At 44.1% G+C, this 19,755-nt stretch overlaps 1 protein-coding gene across 1 annotated transcript in view; it reads left to right on the top strand.

The window, feature by feature from the left end:
• Nucleotides 1–19,000, top strand: part of EFHC1 (EF-hand domain containing 1) — a 159,679-nt gene extending 140,679 nt beyond the window's left edge. Inside the window, exons 5-10 of the mRNA XM_089685991.1 lie at nt 782–974; nt 6,051–6,271; nt 8,446–8,586; nt 14,138–14,351; nt 16,267–16,414; nt 18,810–19,000. Of these exons, the coding sequence (XP_089542117.1) occupies nt 782–974; nt 6,051–6,271; nt 8,446–8,586; nt 14,138–14,351; nt 16,267–16,385 (888 nt within the window). The 3' untranslated portion in view covers nt 16,386–16,414; nt 18,810–19,000. The remainder of the gene's footprint in view (nt 1–781; nt 975–6,050; nt 6,272–8,445; nt 8,587–14,137; nt 14,352–16,266; nt 16,415–18,809) is intronic.
• The last annotated feature ends 755 nt before the right edge of the window (nt 19,001–19,755 follow it).

Genomic DNA, 19,755 nt, shown 5'->3' with positions numbered 1-19,755 from the left:
AAAGCTTAGGTTAGTAGCTGATTGACTAGCATGCACAGGTGCACCAGATGTGCTCCAGTTTTAGTAAATCTCCCCCCAGTGATTGCATATTCCCAACAGTCTTCATTTGGAGGGACTGTTCCTCTTTTGTAACTGAATCCTTCAGTCACTCTTCTTTCCTCTGTTGTGTCTTTTTTGGTCTGATGTGTACACCTGCATTCTGTGACTCCGCTTTCTGAGCCCAAATAATTTCATGAGTTGGTCCTATCCAAACCCAACTTCAAAATATGCCTGGATTGTCCACCATGCTTACTTTTGCAAGTTGGCCCCACCCAGACCCCACCTCTAAATGTTCAGGGACCACTCACTCACAGTTGAGTTATGGTGCATGTGCTGTAACTAAAAAAAGGTTGATGTTGTGATCCCAGGACCTAGGCTAGGAACACAGCATTAGTGGGCCAGAGGGCCAAGATGTGGGACTGTTCTGGAAAATCCAGAGAGTTTGTATAAAGCATATTAATTACTATGAAAGGTATAACTTTCAAAAACCTTTTATCTAACCTCTGAATTTGTTATTTTGAAAAACTAGTAAAAAGAAAAAGTATGGATGGAAAAACAAAAATCACCTGTGGGTTTAGCCAATTTGGGGTCCACATAACTGGGGTTGTGGCAGGGTTGTGTCTTTTGTCTACATATATTGTGTCCCTCTATCACGTCTCAGAAAGGTAAGAGGTTTGGAGACATGCTGGTATGAAATCACGTCCTGCACTCTCAGGCTCTTGAATGTTCTCTACCTTAATAGGTGCTGCGTTTTTTCTCGCTGTGGGATGACTCGGACAGCATGTTTGGGGAGGCACGCCCGGTCATTATACATTACTACCTGGTGGATGACACAGTGGAGGTCCGAGAGGTCCATGAAAGGAATGATGGAAGAGATCCCTTTCCTGTGCTAATGAAGAGGCAGCACCTACCAAAATCCATTCAAAATTTAAAAGGTGAGGAGTTCCTCGGGAGTGAGAGGAGCAAACAAGGCCCCATGGCTGGCACAATGTCTGTCCATGAAACATAATCCTGCTATAACCTGTCTCACAGCACATAGTTCTTCTCATCTGCCTAAAGCAGGCCTGAAATTATGGGCAGATTACTGATTGTCCACACTGAAAGGAGATGAAGGGCCAAAGCTCTTTTGGTCCTACTTCTCCTGTGGTTCACAGGAGTGCACTTAGTTCTGCACTTCAATGATCCTGTAAGGGACCACCTGGCGGTACCTCTAGCACTCCACTGGTCAGGTTTCCCCAGAGCACAGAGTCTAAGTGTCAATGTCCTACCTTTTCCCTGAGGTTATGTTACTCCATGTGCTGGCGTCCATCTTGGATTCTGCTGTGCATGATGGGAATCCTTTTATGCCTTCAGGTCTCTGTGGTCCATCCCCCAGAGGGGTGTGGCTGATGACATATAAGCCTGTGGCCCGCACATGCTCTTTGCACTTGTGTCTTTGTGTCGCTATTACTCTGTTCTGACTCTCGTGACTCTCCTGGTATCTGATTCGGCTTGTGACTTGACTATTCTTTGTATTCTCCTTTGATCTGACCCTCTGTTGCTGAACCCGGCTCGTGACCTGTGATTCTCGTCTGCTGTCCTGTACTGTTTTGTCCTGTTGGTGTTGACCCCGGCTTGTCTGACTACTCTTTTGTCTCTTCCACCAGCTACACGCCATTGGCGGCGGCCATTACCGCAGCTGAGGTGTCTCGGGGGCCGCGACCTGGTTCCTGGCTGCGTCAAGTCCATCCCCACCATCAGGGGCCCTGGTGAAGGGCAGCCTGGGACTTGGACTCCGCGCCCTGAGGGACTTCGGTCTGTGGGTAGAGGTTGTCGTCAGCCAGTGCGTTACATTGTTAGGCCTGCCTGTCCGTTCCTCGGCCCCTGCCCTGACATTAAGTCCCGGAGCACTTGTTCACCAGGGCCCCTGATGGTAAGGATGGACTTGGAGTGCACCGAGACCAGGTCGCGACTACTGGGTACACCCACCAGTGGTAGAGGAGTCCGCCAGAGGCTCCCGCAGGGTGAGAGCCTGATGTGAGGAGGTCGGGAGATCCCGACGGGATGGATGAGCAAGTGCTGGGTCAAACAAGCCAAGTCGGGAGCCGTGGGGTCGGAGCGGTACAAAGTAGCGGGCAGAGAATAGCCGGGTCACACGCCAGGTCAGCAACAGCAGATCAAATCCAACAGGGGGCATCCAGGAGAGAGGTCAGGCAAGTAAAGGGTCAGAGCAGGAGAGTACAGCACAGTCAGGGATAATCCGGGTCAGCAACAATCAGAATTCAGGTACACACGGGATCAGGAACATAAGGAGACCAAATGGCAACCAGTGACAGCTCAGGGGGATTTAAATACCGCTCCCTGCGCTGTCATTGGTGCCAGGCGCGCACCCGTGGATCCTAGTGCGCATGCGCGAGTTCCGTCGCCGCGGCTGGCCCGGACCTAGCGCCCGCATCCCTGTGCGAGGCGGCGTACTGCGCCGGGACCAGCGCCGCGGCGATCCCTGACAGACCCATACTCAGCCAACAGCTGAAGCCTGCTGTCTGCTGACATGATGTCACAGAGCCAGACTCTGGAGAAATCCCGACTTTAATGTCAGAATCCACCCAGATGCCTGACTGGCAACTAGCTCAGCCTCTCAGCATGCAGCTGAGATCCTGAGTCAGCCATTCCTGCCCCCTACACAGTCCCGTGTTCCATTGAGCACTGGAAGGAAAAAGCACAGAGCTGGTGACTCTCTCTGCTCACTGAGGAGCTAGAGCCGAGTGATCAGCAGTAATGTGATTGCTCTGTCAAAATGGACCCATCATCAGATAAATTATTCCTGTTAAATGCACACGTGCTAAGTAATGTGTATGAGTAAGGGACCGTTCACACTTGACTTTATTTCTAACGCTTGTCAAACACCCCTATAGCGTTTAACAGGCGTTAGGGAAGCATTTTTAATGCTCCTCAAATGCTCCCCAGATGCCCTATGCGTGGTTTTGAGGTGGTTGATAGGCATTTGCCAAGCATTAAAACCGCACCACAAACTCCTTTTATGAAGTTCAATGGTATTAACGCTCCGCAAACACCTCGCAACTGCACCGCAAACGCCTGCCAGGCGTTTGAGGAGCGGCACAATAAACTTGAACGGGAGGCTTCAACTCCTCCTGACTTGACACGAGGCGTCAATTTTGCCGCAACGCTAACGCCTCCTTGTGAACAGCACCGTGTGCTGCCATGTGCAGAATTTTCATAGGCATTTGAGAAGCATTAAAAACACTTCCCAAACACCTGTCTGATGCCTGCTGACAGAGCTAGTGTGAACGTAGCCTAAGGCTTCCAGGTAACTATTACCCCTTACCAAGATCCTAGTACATCCCCTGACAATGTCCCCTTCTGCTTTGTTCTCCAGAAGAACAGTTCTGTTTTTGTTCAGTCATCATCCAAGATCACCATCTACTTGTTTGACTGAGGTGGTGGCTGAGAGATGACAAAGTCATGTAAATACTGATGCCTGTTATTGTTGACAAATGTGTGGTGCAGATCAGCTGTTGCTGCAGCCTTCTCATCTTGTGATTTGCTACAATGTTGCAGTTTGATCAATGGGGCAGAGGAGACTGTGGGATATCTTCCTCCTGCCTGCAGCAGACTGATTGCATCATCTCAGCCTAGACAAAGTCACCAGACTGGAGCTCAAGAAAGGGCTTGTATGGGTGTCACAAGGACATAAAGTGAAAGTCCCGTCAATGGTGTCACAGACACAAGACAAATGTGTGTACAATAATGAGAACATCAAACAAATGGTCTAGGAGTCCAAAGTCTTCTTTTCTAGTATTGGTATTAATTCTTAACAAGAAGAAATAAAACAGCCAATGTGTTACAGGCTCCAAGATGGCCACCTTTTCAGGGCTTAGATATTATCAGTGGTTTGGGGGACATATTCACTAGAATGAATTGTTGTGTAAATGTTAAAAGAATATCCAGGACCGCTAAGTCAGCAAAACATGAATTTTAGTGTTACTAAACCCACAACAGTCTATATATGCAGTTAAGAATGCTTGTTATACTCACTGTGGAACCTAAGGGGTTAATCCTCTGCATTGTGTAAAAAAGGATGCTTGATCCTGTCTTCTCTGATCCTCCCCTTCTTCTACTGTCCCCATGTCATCTCCTGATAGAACAGGGCCTTGGTGGCAAGCTGCACATGCTCAGTTTAGTGTATATCGCTGTAGAGTTTTTCCTTTTTCTTGAGAATGTGCATGTGATCATCACAGGGCCAATCAGCAGTGTCCAGATAGAGGGTAAGGGGTTATGTACCCTCATAGGACAATGAGAGGAGAATGAAAACTCCTCCTACAAGCTGTAACCAGTACTCTGCTGGACACTGATAGAAGTCACAAGACTGCTCTAACTGCTGATGATAAAAGGTATTTAGCGGTTTATATTTACTAAAATAATTGCATGTCCATGTTCTGTGTACTGTGGGAGACCAGATATAGTGAATGCAGGGGCCGGGGTTTAGTTACACTTTAAAGTGGTTGTAAACCTTTACATATACCCAGTGAAGGAACTAACTTCAGGTGATACACGAAATGAAACAAATCCTCCTACATAAGTTGTATCTGTTTATCTGAATCTTCTCTTCTCTACATCCATTTAAAGTGCTGAATTTATAAAGCTTTTCTGAGAGTTCATAAAAAAGGGGCGGGAAGCTTAACACTCTGCAAAGCTCAATGTGAAGAGCTCTGAATGCGGATTGAAGGGAAGAGACACACCTCCCTCCACACAGCTCACAGGAACAGAGCTGAGACTGTCAATCTTCTGGATCTCCCTCCCCTGCCAGCATTTTTCTCTTGGTGTCAGGAAAACTTGTCAGAAGTGATTCATGCTCATAGCAGAGGAATGAAGCAGTGGACAGAAATGACACTTACTGCTCTTAACTGAGACAAGTACACACTATAGAGGGATATGCCTTGTTCATATTTCATGTTTGAGGTTTACAACCACTTTAAGGTAAGAAACGTTTTACTGACTTACTGATTACGGATATTTTTTAATGTATACATAGCAAACAATAATCCTGGTGACTACGCCATTTCTGGGTCCTCCACATCACTGATAACACCATAGCCCTAAAGTAGGGGGAGATCTTTGAGACCCCATAACATGTTGACTATTTTATGTTTTCTTGTAATACTAGAAGACGTTAGACTCCTAGACTAAGTGCTTGGCACTCTCATTATTCTTTGTACATTTGGACCTTCAACTCTACATCATCTCCCCAAAGGGGACCTATCTTGTGATTGGGAGCAGCCTCACCAAGGCCACTGACCATGTCTTAATTTGAAGCCTACTGATAAGTTGAATTCAGCACCTCAATTTTAATCATTTTGGAGAAATAAAAACCTAACAGAGATTTTAACTTTTCCCCCTCTATCCAAATTTTGCCTGGCTTCCTGTTGAGTTTTATGTTTGGGATTAGAACTGTATGTTACATTCTCTTACATTTTCGTGAATAATCATCCATTTTTCACACCTGTGTACACCGTTACCTTACATCTATTGTATGGACATTTTTTTCTGTTGAAGCATTGGAGCTCATGTTTCTGGGCCAAAAAATAAAATCCCACTAGTTTTCAGAAGCCAACAACCAACATCCAATACTAAAACATAAATATGCAGCGCTACAAAATTATGGAAAAAACAATAAAATGAAGTAAAATACATTGGTATAAAAACCAAAAACTTGTGCTAAAGTATCATGAAACCAGATCAAGGTGCATTAAAGTGACAATAGTGCCAAAGTCAATGTATTTATAGATATATCAAAGTGACATGGGAAATCCGTGACATCTGTGGTAAAAAGTGGCTGTAGATTGCACTAACCAGATAGCGCAAAGTAAAGCGCATTGGAGTAAAATGACCTAATCCAATGCCCACAAATCCACCCTGTAAGAATTCCTGAGCCACATCTGGTACCTCTTATTTTGAGGTTGGGACTGTCTATTCACTTTGCCATCTTTAACAATTTAATTTCACCCGTACAGACACCTTCCCTAAATGTGTCCTGGAGATGTCAGATCAGGAGGTGACAGAGTGGTACTCGCCCCGAGATTTTATGGTGGGGAGTCACATCACAATCCTGGGCCGAAAGTTCTTCCTGTATGACTGTGATGCTTACACTCGAGATTTCTACCGCCAGAACCTGGGGGTCCCAGACCTGACACCTGCCAGTGTGGAGAAGAAGATGAATGAAGAAGTGAAGCAGGTAGGGATATAGGAGCTTTGTTATGGCATACCAACTTATTGCAGGGAAGCATTCAGTGTCTAGTGTTCCCCCACACTATGGACAAGATGAAGCTCCAATGTGTTAGTATGTGTAGGCACTTCTGAAGGCATTTTTTATTAGTAAGAATATGTAAAGGTCCTTATTTATCTAAGTGGCTTAAAGGTATAAACCATTTAAAAGTGAAATGGACATGGACCTCCTGGAGTTTATCAACAAGGGGTTGGTGTAGTGCACCAAGCCACATAAAAAAGACCTACTGTGAGCAATCTGGGTTCTGGGAATATTGGCTCGTAGGTTTGACCTCCTTGCCACTGTTCATTACTTTGTCCATAGAAGGTCAGGGCATTCCAATAAGCGTTCCCCAGTAAAATGTTAAAATTTGCATCCAAACACTTGCAGTTGCTGGCTCCTGCTCTCTAAGTGCTGCTTACCCGAACTTCTGGTCTTCACAGGAAAGGGTTAACAGTGGACAGTGCAGTCTCCAGTCAGTCTGTTATCTTGGAGAAGGGAGGGGGTGCAGGGGAGTGCCTTGTCATCCAAGGTTATGGGACTGTGTGTTTCTACTGACAGCGTAGGGAGACCCCCTAAGGCCTGGTTTCTAGTTTTTTTTCTAGTGTTAATATGTGGTTACACCCCTGTAGCACCTGATGGATAAATGCATGCACTAGCTGTTGGGATTTGAGCACAGGTATCTCTTGTTTGTTGTTTCGTGGGTCAGTAGCCAGACCTGAACCTGTAGCTCTCCCCATTGTGTCTTTTCCCCTATGTTAGCATTGTGTCCACAGTACCATTTGCGTAGGCAGAGCAGAGTAGGACTGGCCATAGAGGGATTACTTTGACGCAGTTGGCAGCTTAAGCATGTATTGCAATATGTGTGAACTAAATATCCCTATTTATTGCATTGTCTGCTGGAAAGGGTATATACTAGTGTGCAGAGGGTCCTTCAGAATTTCTACCCTAAGGCCTGGTTCACACAAGTGTGGGTCGTGTGGCATGGCAGCCCATTTATTTGCTGTGCACACATTTCACGCAAGAAAAAGGTGCATGTTCCACAGGGAACCGGTCTTTTTGACCATGCGCCTTCCGTGTGCTTCCCGCACCCACGAGGGCTGAAATACGTGGTAGTGCCATGAAGAATGAATAGCAGCCCTACACATCTTGTAAGAGCATCGCAATTTGGCTGTGAGTGCAGGAACAGATGTGATTCCCACAACCCACCCGCACAGTGTGAACCGGGCCTGAAACAGGAAACCTGGGGCAGCAGCTTAAACAGGGACATAGACAAGGATTAGAGACAAAGAAGATGATCAGAGCAGCTGCTGAAAGTGCTTCAGCATGGAGGGTTTAATATCACTTTAAGCCTGAGTTCACACTGCCGCGTTGTGAATTCCGCACCGCATCAGAGTCGCACCCCGTTTATGTGAACCACTGCGGGTGTGTATGTTAACAATACCCATGCGATCTGATTCTAGCGCGGACCGAAAAAAGGGTCCTGCAAATTTTTGGGGCAAATGTGGTGCGATGAGACATACAAAATGTATGGCTTAAATCGCGCCGCACAGAAGTCACGTGATTTGCACAGGAATGCAGTGCAGTTCCTGTACGAATCACATGCGATATACCGCACAAGTGTGAACCCGGGCTAAGGATTTTGAATACAGCTCTTCATGGGAGATGATCTCTGTCATACCAAAATGATGGGAAATTCCACCAGATCCAGACAGGCAATATTATCTCTCATCTGTTCCAATGACTAGTATCAATTCTTGGATTTCTCCACACTTTAGGGAGATTTCCTCTGACTTCCTGTTATATCTCCAAGACAGAAAATGAGGGGAAAAAAATTTGAACAAATAAGGACCCAGAAATAAACACCCGATGGAAGTTCTAATTTTTTTGCCAACTGTTTGAAACACAAGTAAACGTTTGGGGTGGAGTTTAAATAGAGATACTGGTCACATTCTATAATGTATAAATAAGCAATATAGGGACCTTGCTAGCTGTTATGTTGGAGTAATAACCGTGAATACATCCTTCATGGAAATACGCCATTGTTTCCCTGTAGTATAAGCAGTGGTGGTTGTATGGGGTGACAGGTCATCCTGCGGTCCTGATGCTTTATTATCTGTATTTCTCTTCCTCTGTGTCACCAGGAGATCCCTCCTTACAATGGTTTCGGCCTGCTGGAAGACTCTCTTCAGAACTGTCTGAGTCTGATTCCCAAGCCGCCCAAAAAAGATGTGATTAAAATGTTAGAGAATGACCACAAAGTTCTGAGATATGCAGCTAATCTGGTAAGAAGTAATGATCAGTAGAGGTCAACAGACACTGACCACACTGAGACCATATTCATATCATACATGGAGGAAATGTTTCCTGGTGGGCATGATCAAGATCTATTCATGAACAGACACTTGAACAGACTTTATATAACCATTTCAGATATTGACTGATGTATTAGGACTAGACAGGAAGATAAACTGTTTCTGAGAACAAAGAGGGTGAGATCAGAGTAGTGGGATCTACCTTTCACCAAATGGAAATGAGGCCCCAAAATGGAAGAGGTGCCAATTAAATAAAAAAGTGCTTCCAAGTATATTTGTCAGGAAGGATGGTATTTATTGATCCTAAGACCGGCTTACAACACACAAACAATGCATTTTGTGGCTCTTTAGTGCCCACTTATGAGCTAAAGAGGTAGAGTACACTTTAATGGGTGATATCTGTGTCATTTCGTCATCCACACAATATACTCTGGGCTGGAGAAATGCACACAGATCCCACCCAATAAAGAGTACTCTACCCTTTCTTTTTCTGCCATGAAACACATTGATGGTATACATTTAGGAGAAACAGCTGTAAGGACACTAATACCTCTCTCAATTACCGTGCCTCACCCAGTGCTCAGACCTGAAAACCACCAATGCCCTCAGAGATCAGAATTGGAAACAGGAAAGGTCGGTACTCAGGACAATATCCAACCAGGGGCGGACTAACAACTCATGGGGCCCCCGGGCAATAGGGGATCATGGGGCCCCTGTGTCCTTGCCCAAACTCAAAAAAGCCTATGAAAAAGGTACCAGGGGCATCTCATGGGGCCCCCTACTGACCCCGGGCCCTCGGGCAGTGCCCGAGTTTCCAAATGGTCAGTCCGCCTCTGTATCCAACCATATTCTTCTTTATTATAATAGCATGTACATAGTTAAAAACAGCCAATGCGTTTCGGAGAATTAGTCCTTAGTCATAGCCATGACTAAGGACTATATGCCCAAAACCCATTGGCTGTTTTTAACTATGTACATGCTTTTAGAATAAAGAAGGATTCGGCTGGATATTATCCTGAGTGATGAACTTTCCTGTTTCCAACATTGATGGTATGTTTTAATTTGTTCTGATGATCAATAAATACCAACCTTCCTATAGAATCCACTTAGAAGCACCTTTTCAATTAATAGGGGTCTCTGCTAACTACACATTGGTTCCACTTCGGGGCCTTTTACATTTTTCACTGGATCTGATTGTAGCCTATCAGAAAACACTCAAGCGATCATCAAATATGATGTCATACTCTCCACATATGATAAATATACTTAGTTTGGGTAACCAGCAACCATGCGAATGCGAGTATACACTTACTACACGTTTTACTATACTTTCCACATACATACATAAATACTGTTCTTAGAAGGATCTCTCTCTCTCGCTCTGCTTTTTATTCTACTTTTTCTCTGCTCTGCTGGACCACCCCAGACTCATCAAATCAAATGGTAACAGTGTCATGTACATAGTACCTAGCCAAAAGTTTTTTGAGAGTGACACAAATATTAATTTTCACAAAGTCTGCAGCTTCAGTGTTTTTCGATCTTTTTGTTGGATGTTACTATGGTATACTGAAGTAGAATTACAAGCATTTGATAAGTGTCGAAGGCTTTTACTGACGCTTACATTATGTTTATGCAAAAAGAGTCAACATTTGCCGTGTTAACTCTTCTTTTTCAAGACCTCTACAATTCACCCTGGCATGCTGTCAATCAACTTCTGGGCCACATCCTGACTCATGGCAGCCCATTCTTGCATAATCAATTCTTGGAGTTTGACAGAATTTGTGGTGTTTTTTTGTTCACCTGCCTCTTGAGGATTGACCACAAGTTCTCAATGGGATTAAGGTCTGTGGAGTTTCCTGGCCATAGACCCAAAATGTTGATGTTTTGTTCCCCAAGCCACTTAGTTATCACATTTGTCTTATGGCAAGGTGCTCCATCATGCTGGAAAAGGCACCAAACTATTCTTGCATGGTTGGGAGAAGTTGCTCTTGGAGGATGTTTTTGTATCACACCATCATGGTTGTGTTCTTAGGCAAAATTGTTAGTGAGCCCACTCCCTTGGCTGAGAAATGAGCCCACACGTGAATTTCTCAAGATTCTTTACTGTTGGTATGACACAGGACTGATGGTAGCGCTCACCTTTTCGGACAAGTTTTTTTCCGGATGCCCCAAACAATCAGAAAGGGGATTCATCAGAGAAAATTACTTTACCCCAATCCTCAGTGGTCCAATCCTTGTACCTTTTGCAGAATATCAGTCTGTCCCTGATGTTTTTCCTGAAGAAAAATGGCTTCTTTGCTGCCCTTCTTGACAACAGGCCATCCTCCAAACGTCTACTCCTCAATGTGCATGCAGATGCACTCACACCTGCCTGCTGCCATTCCTGAGCAAGCCCTGCACTGGTGGTACCCCGATCCCGCAGCTCAATCAACTTTAGGAGACGGTCCTGGCACGTGCTGGACTTTCTTGGGCGCCCTGAAGACTTCTTCACAACAATTGAACCACTCTCCTTGAAGTTCTTGATGATCCAATAAATGGTTGATTTAGGTAAAATCTTAGTAGCAGCAATATCAGATATATCATGGAACACAGTGAAGACAGTCATCATCAAGTGGAGAAAATATGGCACAACAGTGACATTACCAAGAACTAGACGTCCCTCCAAAATTGATGAAAAGACAAAAAGAAAACTGGTCTGGGAGGCTGCCAAGAGGCCTACAGCAACATTAAAGGAGCTGCTTGACGATCTGGCAAGTACTGCCTGTGTGGTACATGTGACAACAATCTCCCATATTTTTCATGTGTCTGGGCTATGGGGTATTGTGGCAAGACGGAAGCTTTTTCTTACAAAGAAAAACATCCAAGCCCGGCTAAATTTTGCAAAAACACATCTGAAGTTTCCCAAAAGCATGTGGGAAAATGTGTTATGGTCTGATGAAACCAAGGTTGAACTTTTTGGCCATAATTCCAAAAGATGTGTTTGGTGCAAAAACAACACTGCACATCACCAAAAGAACACCATACCCACGGTGAAGCATGGTGGTGGCAGCATCATGCTTTGGGGCTGTTTTTCTTCAGCTGGAACTGGGGCCTTACTCAAGGTAGAGGGAATTATGAACAGTTCCAAATACCAGTCAATATTGGCACAAAACCTTCAGGCTTCTACTAGAAAGCTGAACATAAAGAGGAACTTCATCTTTCAGCATGACAACAACCCAAAGCATCCATCCAAATCAACAAAGGAATGGCTTCACCAGAAGATTAAAGTTTTGGAATGGCCCAGCCAGAGCCCAGACGTGAAACCAATCGAACATCGGTGGGGTGATCTGAAGAGGGCTGTGCACAGGAGATGCCCTCGCAATCTGCCAGATTTGGAGTGTTTTTGCAAGGAAGAGTGGACAAATATTGCCAAGTCAAGATGTGCCATGCTGATAGACTCATACCCAAAAAGACAGTGTTGTAATCAAATCAAAAGGTGCTTCAACAAAGTATTAGTTTAACCACATCAAGTTCGGACACTTTCACCCCCTGCCTGTCCAGGCCAATTTTCAGCTTTTCAGCTTTCAGTGCTGTCACACTTTGAATGACAATTGCGCAGTCATGCAACACTGAACCCATATGAATTTGTTAGCATTTTTTTGAGACAGATAACATTTTTTTTGATGGTATTTATTCACCATGTGTATTTATTTTTTTGCTATATAAATGAAAAAGTCCCAAAATTTTGAAAAAAAGTTTTTTTCTTATAAAATTTAGCAAATAATCGCTCTTCATAAATCTTGACCAAAATGTATTCAGCTATCTTTTTAGTAAACAAAATAACCCAAATTAGTTTATAATATAAAAAAAAATTAAAATGTAAAAAATATTTTTGAAAAATTATAATTTTTAGTTATAATTTGTTTTTTTTTAACATTCTGTCACCCTAGCAGTACAGTGTCACCATTGTGGGGGGGTGATGAAGATTTTTTTTTTTTTTTTTTACACGGATTGCTTTTACACCCATAAAGGCTGTATAATCAATCATTTCTCCTTCTCTCTGGCTGCATTCTTGCAGCCATTGAGAAATACTGTGAGAGCTGTGATTGGGCACAGCTTGTCACATGGTACAAATATGTTCTGAATAGCCTTGTACCATGTGACCTCTGTGATCATTCACAGATTTCACAAGTAGTAAGCAATGATGTCAGAAGTGACATCTTGCTTACTACTATTCATGTGATCACGTGATCGGGACCTCACACAGAGGTCCTGTACAGCGATCGGTGTTCGCGGTGCCGCGTGCTCCCAGGGAGCACGCACAGACTAATATGGTGGGCGCCGTTTATGAACGGCAACCCGCTCCTGCGCTTTTCTCGTCCAGCCATTTATATACATGGGCCAGACGGGAAGTGGTTAAGGGTGTGCACACTTATGCAACCATAGTATTTTAGTTTTTTCTATTTTTACTTCCCTCCATCTAAAAGATTTCAGTTTTTGGTACAACTGAGTTGTACAGTTTATAGGTCACATTAACCAGTGGCCAACCGCAGATCTCCTGCGTGCCCCCAGGGGTGCGCACCCGGCAATCTCCATGATAGCTGTGTCCTACGGACACAGCTGATCACGTGATGTGGTAAAAGGCCAATGACAGTGGCTTTTTTACACGTGATCAGCCATGTCCAATGACACGCTGATCACAGGGAAATGCAATTGTCGGTTCTCGGCTGCACTTTCCTCACGCTGTCAGATCGTGAGGAAAGTACTGCCGAGAACCGGCAGTTGTCAGTGCAGGGATCGGCAACGATCATCAGGGCACTGATGATCGGTGCCCAGCAGTGCCACCCACCAGTTCCGCCCACCTATGCCCAGCAGTGCCGCCCACCTGTGCCCAGCAGTGCCACCCACCTGTGCCACCCACCAGTGCCACCCACCAGTGTCACCCAACTCTGCCCATCAGTGCCACCTACCTGTGCCCAGCAGTACCACCAGTCAGTGCCCAGCAGTGCCGCCTATCAGAGCTTACTATCAGTACCCATCATCAGTGCCGCCTATCTGTGCCACCTCATTAGTGCTGCCTATCAGTGCAGCCTCATCAATGCACATCAGTGAAGGAGAAAAATGACCTGTTTGCAAAATTTTATAATAGAAACAAAGAAACCTTTTTTTTTTTCACATTTTTTGCTCTTTTTTTGTTTATAGCGCAAAAAGTAAAAAATCCAGTGGCAAGTAAATACCACCAAAAGAAAGCTCTATTTGTGAGAAAAAAAAATTATAAAAATTTCATATGGGTACAGTGCTGCACGACCGCGCAATTGTCATTCAAATGCGACAGCGCTGAAAGCTGAAAATTGGCCTGGTCAGGAAGGGGGTATAAGTGCCCCGTAGGCAAGTGGTTAAAGGTGGAAAATGTTGTGAAATGATTTATCTTTGTCTCATTTTTTTTTTACATCACAGAAAACTGACATTTTAACAGGGGTGTGTAGACTTTTTATATCCACTGTATATACTGTACACATAAGCCTTGATATTTTCTCTTCAGGATTCAATGATCCCTGAAGATAAAGGAAGACGTTTCATCCTCTCTTACTACCTCTCCGATGATATGATCAGCATCTTTGAGCCTCAGATCCGAAATTCCGGGATTATTGGAGGAAAATTTCTAGAAAGGACCAAAGTCCCTAAACCAGGTTCTTCTATCGATAATCCCAGCTACTATGGACCAGCGGACTTCAAAATTGGCTCCGTGGTGGAAGGTTTGCCACTTACCTTGGGATCCAATGGGACCCATCTTAATGGGGTTTTCTAGCTTATAGGTTTATCTAATCCTTTCTTCAACAGTCAGTGTTCTCCAGTATTTAAGTTTTCATGTTATTACTTACCCTAAAGTAGGTTCCTCTTTCCCACTGTTTTTCAAGTATGTTGGTGGACAGGCAGCTCAAGCCCAGCTGAGGTGTGTTTTTTGCATTATTTATAAAAATCAATTTACATTTCAGGTGGAAGCTGGCAATACATGTCATTTCATTCTGCAAGTCTGCCTTCCAGGCCAGCAAGAAATCAGCAAGTGATTCTAATATGCACCTACAGGTCTAATTTAAAGTATACTTGTAATGGTGGACATATGGAGACTGCTGATGTATTCAGTTCATGCTCCAGGGCCATTATCTCCACCTGGAGTTCAATACTAAGTGAGGCACTGCCCTGGAACAAGCATTTAACCATTGAAGTCTGAAATCCTGTCCCGCACATTTGTTCCAGGACTCTCTAGGTAGTGAAGCTAGGATCAGTATTTACAGTGTTTGGGTCTGTATTTTCAGATCATCTATGGCATGTTTCTAATTTATAGATAGAAAAAGCATTACTTGGTATCTATTTTATCCTTTAGGAATCCATACCCATCAACAGATAACTGTCTATAGACCCCCATGGTAGCAAGATATCATTTTATTACCAGGGGACACAGTGCTTACATAGGGCCCCATTTACATTTGGGAATGGGCCAATACCGATTGCATGTAAGAATATCAGCGGGCTCATCCAGAGCTCCATAGTGATTACATGTGAACGGCCACGATTAGCTGTAAGAGCTGGCTGCCTCCTGCAGCTAATCACTGAAAATCACTGGCATGTAATTGGCGCCGGCATCAATTGGAAGTTTAAGCTCCCTACAGTCCTCCTATAAGAATACTTGGGCCACATTTGATTTTTCTCTCAGCAAGATCCGTTAGACCCCCCCCCCCAAAAAAAATATCTGGTCTTCCACAATACATGGAAATTGAATTATTTTAATATATATAAACTGCTAAATACCTTTTCTCACCAGCAGTATATAGCAGTCTTGTGACTTCTGTCAGTGTCCTGCTGAGCACTGGTTAATCTTGTAGGAGGAGTTTTCATTCTCCCGATTGTCCTATGAGGCTGCATGACCCCTGACCCTGTCTGGACAGTGCTAATTGGCCCTGTGCTGATTGCATGCATCCTCCCAAAAAGAAAAAAGAAAACGGTCTTTAAATATACACTAAACTAAGCATGTGCAGAGCGATTCCTAGAGCTCTGTTCTATCAGCTGATGGATTGGGGACAGTAGAAGAAAGGGAGGATCAGAGAAGACAGGATCAAATAGCCTTTTACACAGTGCAGAGGATTAACCCCTTAGGCTCCACAGTGAGTATAACAAGCATGCGTTACTGCATATACAGACTGATTTTACTGTTGGGGGTTTAGTAACAAAGAATATTTTCGTTCACTGGCTGGAGTATGTACCAAAACAGACCTCTGTAGCAGGGACTCCAGGGGCTGCACAGTAAGTGCCAGAGATCCATGTTAGGTATCAGGGCATAGAGACTTCTTAATGGAGGGAGAAACCTCAGGGTGGTCAGCAGGACTGATTTAATAGTACTTCAGGCTTTGATAGGTGTCGCGCTCCCCCCCCCCCTCCTGTGTTAAACTGCAATATAGAGCAGTAGGATGGGCGGATAGGAAGTGGGCAAGGGAAGGGGTAGTAGGAATATGGTCATTACTTTAGACAGGCATACCAAACCCTGAATATTTTTTTTTTTTGCTTAAGTTGCCCTTGAAGCATCCTGGTTTGCTTTTGTGTAGGAATAAGGCCTTGAAAGTGATAAATAGCTTCTTCTAGTAGTTCACTTCACATTTCCTCTGTATTTTCCAGTTTTCGGACACAGATTCATCATCATAAATGCAGATGAGTATGTTTTAAATTACATAAGGACTAACAAAGACCAGTTTCCTAGTGAAGTGCTGAATTCACTGGAGAGTCACTTCCAATAGCACCCAGAAGAGGGAGACAGAGTACAAAGGTAAGAGAACAGTTTGGAAGGAACCATAATTCAAACTGCATTTAAAGGACATCATTGTCCCATTACTAGATCAAGATGTATCCAACTCAAAGAAAACTGCAGAAAACATGTAAAAATGCATCCATGAGCCACTGGTATTTTTCTTTTTAAAACAGGAAGAACGGTAAAATAACCCTTAAAGCAGAGTTCCACCCAAAAGGGGAAGTTCCGCTTCAAAGACTGGTTCTCCACTCCCCATTAAGGATTGGCACCTTTGGGGAGCGGGTACTTGAAATTGACAGGTACTCACTCCCACTGCTATCTCCTAGGCAATCAGAAGCGTAAGTTGTCCTCCTACCCTCCCCATTAGTTTTCTGGGACACGTGACAGGTTCCAGAAGACTGCGGGACCATTCAGAAAGTGCAGCGATGGCCGCTCATGTGCAGTGGGCACCCAGCTGTGAAGCCGCAAGTAGTCACAGCCGGGTGCCCACACTGAATATGCCTGTGCCGGGAACACTGGACAGCCGGGATTGAGGGACAGGTGATCAGCTGTTTTTTTAAAAGTCAACAGCTACAGTTTTTGTAGCTTCTTTTTTTTTTTTCTACAGTGTGCCTGGAACTCCGCTTTAAAGGAAACGTGTACCGAGAAAATTTGGAGGCTGCCATTAGTTAGATCTACTTTTGACAATACTCATAGGGGTTGATTTACTAAAGGCAAATAGGCTGTGCACTGCAAGTGCACTCAAAGTACACCTGGAAATGCACTGAAAGTGCAGTTGCTCTAGATCTGAAAAAAAATGCTTGCACATGATTAGATGAAAAAAATCAGCAGAGTTTCACCTCATGTCAGAGCTTCCCCTCAGATCTAAAGCAACTGCACTTGGAGTGCACAGTATATTTACCTTTAGAGAATCAACCCCATTATCAATTCAAATTAGGTGTACAGATCAGAAGTTATCATTTCCTCTGACTTGACTGTACTGACCCTCAGAGACATTTTTAGTTGATTTACTAAAGGCAAATATGCTGTGCACTTTGCAAGTGCAGTTGCTCCAGAGCTTAGAAAATGAGCTGAAGTTTCAGTTTGCAAAGAACATCCAAATCACATGCAAGAAAAATAAAATTAAAAATATAAAAAAAAAATTAAAAAAACATAATTGGATGATGGAATTCAGATGCTATTAGTAAACCAATCCCATTGATCTCCTTTAGTCTGTACTTTTACTTTAAACAAATGTTCCAGTGACATACCTGGCTCTGACTGAGTGAACCCCACATCTGTAGAGTTCCTGCTAGGCCTGCAGTAAGGTGCTACAGCCAGAAAATAGTACCAGAACAGATTTGAGCCTGTAAAAGAAACAAAGCATCCCTTAGATAACCATTGGTCTAAACAACCCCGCATTGTAAGCTGTGATCAACCACTGGGATGTGAACCGGCTTGTCCCAGGGCCTCCAGCTGCTGATCCCCCTAACCTCCCATAGTGCCTCCCACAGTGGTCTGCAGTGCCCCCAAGAACCCTCAGCCCTTACAGTGCCTGGAAGCCTGCTATAGAACCTCCAGCCCCCCATACTGCCCCCATCTCCAACAGTGATCCACTGTGCCCTTGCAAAGCCACCAGCAAACTCCAGATATCTCATCCCCCACAGGATCACCAAGACCCCAACCAGACCCTCAGAAAGGTCTCAAAGGTTGAGAACCACTGTTCTAGACATAATACCCATTACAATGTAGCTCTAACCAGCAGGGATGTGACATTTCAAGACAAAATAATACAAATACAAGAGTATTTGAAACAAAGGTCATTTCTAGGGCCAGCATATCCAAGGACAAACCTCTAAACTGTGGTGCTTTCACTTGTTGGAAGTGACAGTAGGCATCTATGCCAGGACTAGGGAGGGCGTGCAGCGATACACTTCAGTCCCTCGAGATTTTATGAAATCTACTCCTCCCAGGATCCCCGTCTCTTCCAGGCAGTAACTGGAGAGGATCCAGGGCTGATGCTGAGCACCATGGAGCAGACGTGGCCTGAAAATGTAATCATTCCTGAGCAGTGAGTCACAGGGGCTGGATAAAGTAACCGAACACACAGCGGCCACAGACAAATTTGGCTTTTCACCGAGAATACTAGGCCTCATTTATTAAAGTGTCCGAAAGAAGATCTGTTCTTGGTGCACGTTAAGAACAAGAGTCTCCCTTTCATACGTCTGGAAAAATGAGATGGAGAAGTTCATTTCATAAGAAACGGGACCAGTTCTTCCTTCAGATTCTGAGACATAAGGTCTGATGGGTCCACAACACATCTCTGACTACTGTGCAGAATGTTTTATAGCCTCCTAAAATGCTGATCCAATGTTAGGGGAAGGCTAGTGTCATCAAATCTGTTAATGTAACACGGGTCTATCTCTGTTCATAGCATTTCTGATCTCCAAGAGATGCCCTACTGACCAATCACCTGCGAGATGACATCAAGAGTGCCAGCCAGCGACATCACAACATGAAGGCTCCATGGATTATTATTCATCACCCAGCAGCCTCAGAAGTGGGGCACAATTGATATTTATTGAATATGTTTATTGAAAGAATAAAAAACATTTTGTTCATTGATTCCCTTTGTATTCCTGATGATATGACAGCTGGGTCACATATAGGACAGCTGAGCTGCCAGAAAATATGTAACGTTTTGATTACTTACTATGTTTGATGGTCAGATGAGGATATTCACAACTTATTTTAAATAGCTCTATATTAGGGGTCTTCACCTTATCTTTTTCAATCTTCAAAAAGATTTGTATAGTAATTCACATACCTTTGTACGCACCTCCACCCATCAATATAGCACCCTAGAGTGAAGGGAACCCATGGAGAGAAAAATGGAAGCATTGCTGAGCTTTCCTTCTGAAAATGATAATCACCTGGCTGCCATAACGACCCTTTTACTCGAAAACTTTGTTACAAATGGAAGACAAGTATACATAAAGAAAATGTTCTGATCTGCATGTTTTGTTTTTTTACAGGCCAGTGGCTTCAAGCATAGGAAACAGCATGGCGGCCATGCAATTGTAGTATTTGTTTCACTGCCCTGCCTTCTCTTTGGTCCACTTGGAGCACTGACCCACCACCTGCTAGCTCTTTGGGTTACCTGTGCCGCTGGCTCACTGCCAATCTACTGGTGTCACCACCTCACTTCCTGCCAACTCTATTATATTGGAGTGTGCCACTGCTCCGCCTGCTGCTAGTTCTTTGGTCTACCAGAGCTCTTTCATCAAGCTGTACCACCTCTCTTCTAGCGCCAGCTCTTTGATCTACCCTATGCCACCATTCCTTCTTCCAGTTTTTTGGTCTACCTAAGCCTTCTCCCA

This window comes from Staurois parvus, unplaced genomic scaffold, assembly GCF_062004578.1.
Source record: "Staurois parvus isolate SC_StPar_1 unplaced genomic scaffold, SC_StPar_1.0 ptg000390l, whole genome shotgun sequence".
Classification (NCBI taxonomy): Eukaryota; Metazoa; Chordata; class Amphibia; order Anura; family Ranidae; genus Staurois; species Staurois parvus.
This window is presented reverse-complemented; position numbering and strand designations above follow the sequence as displayed.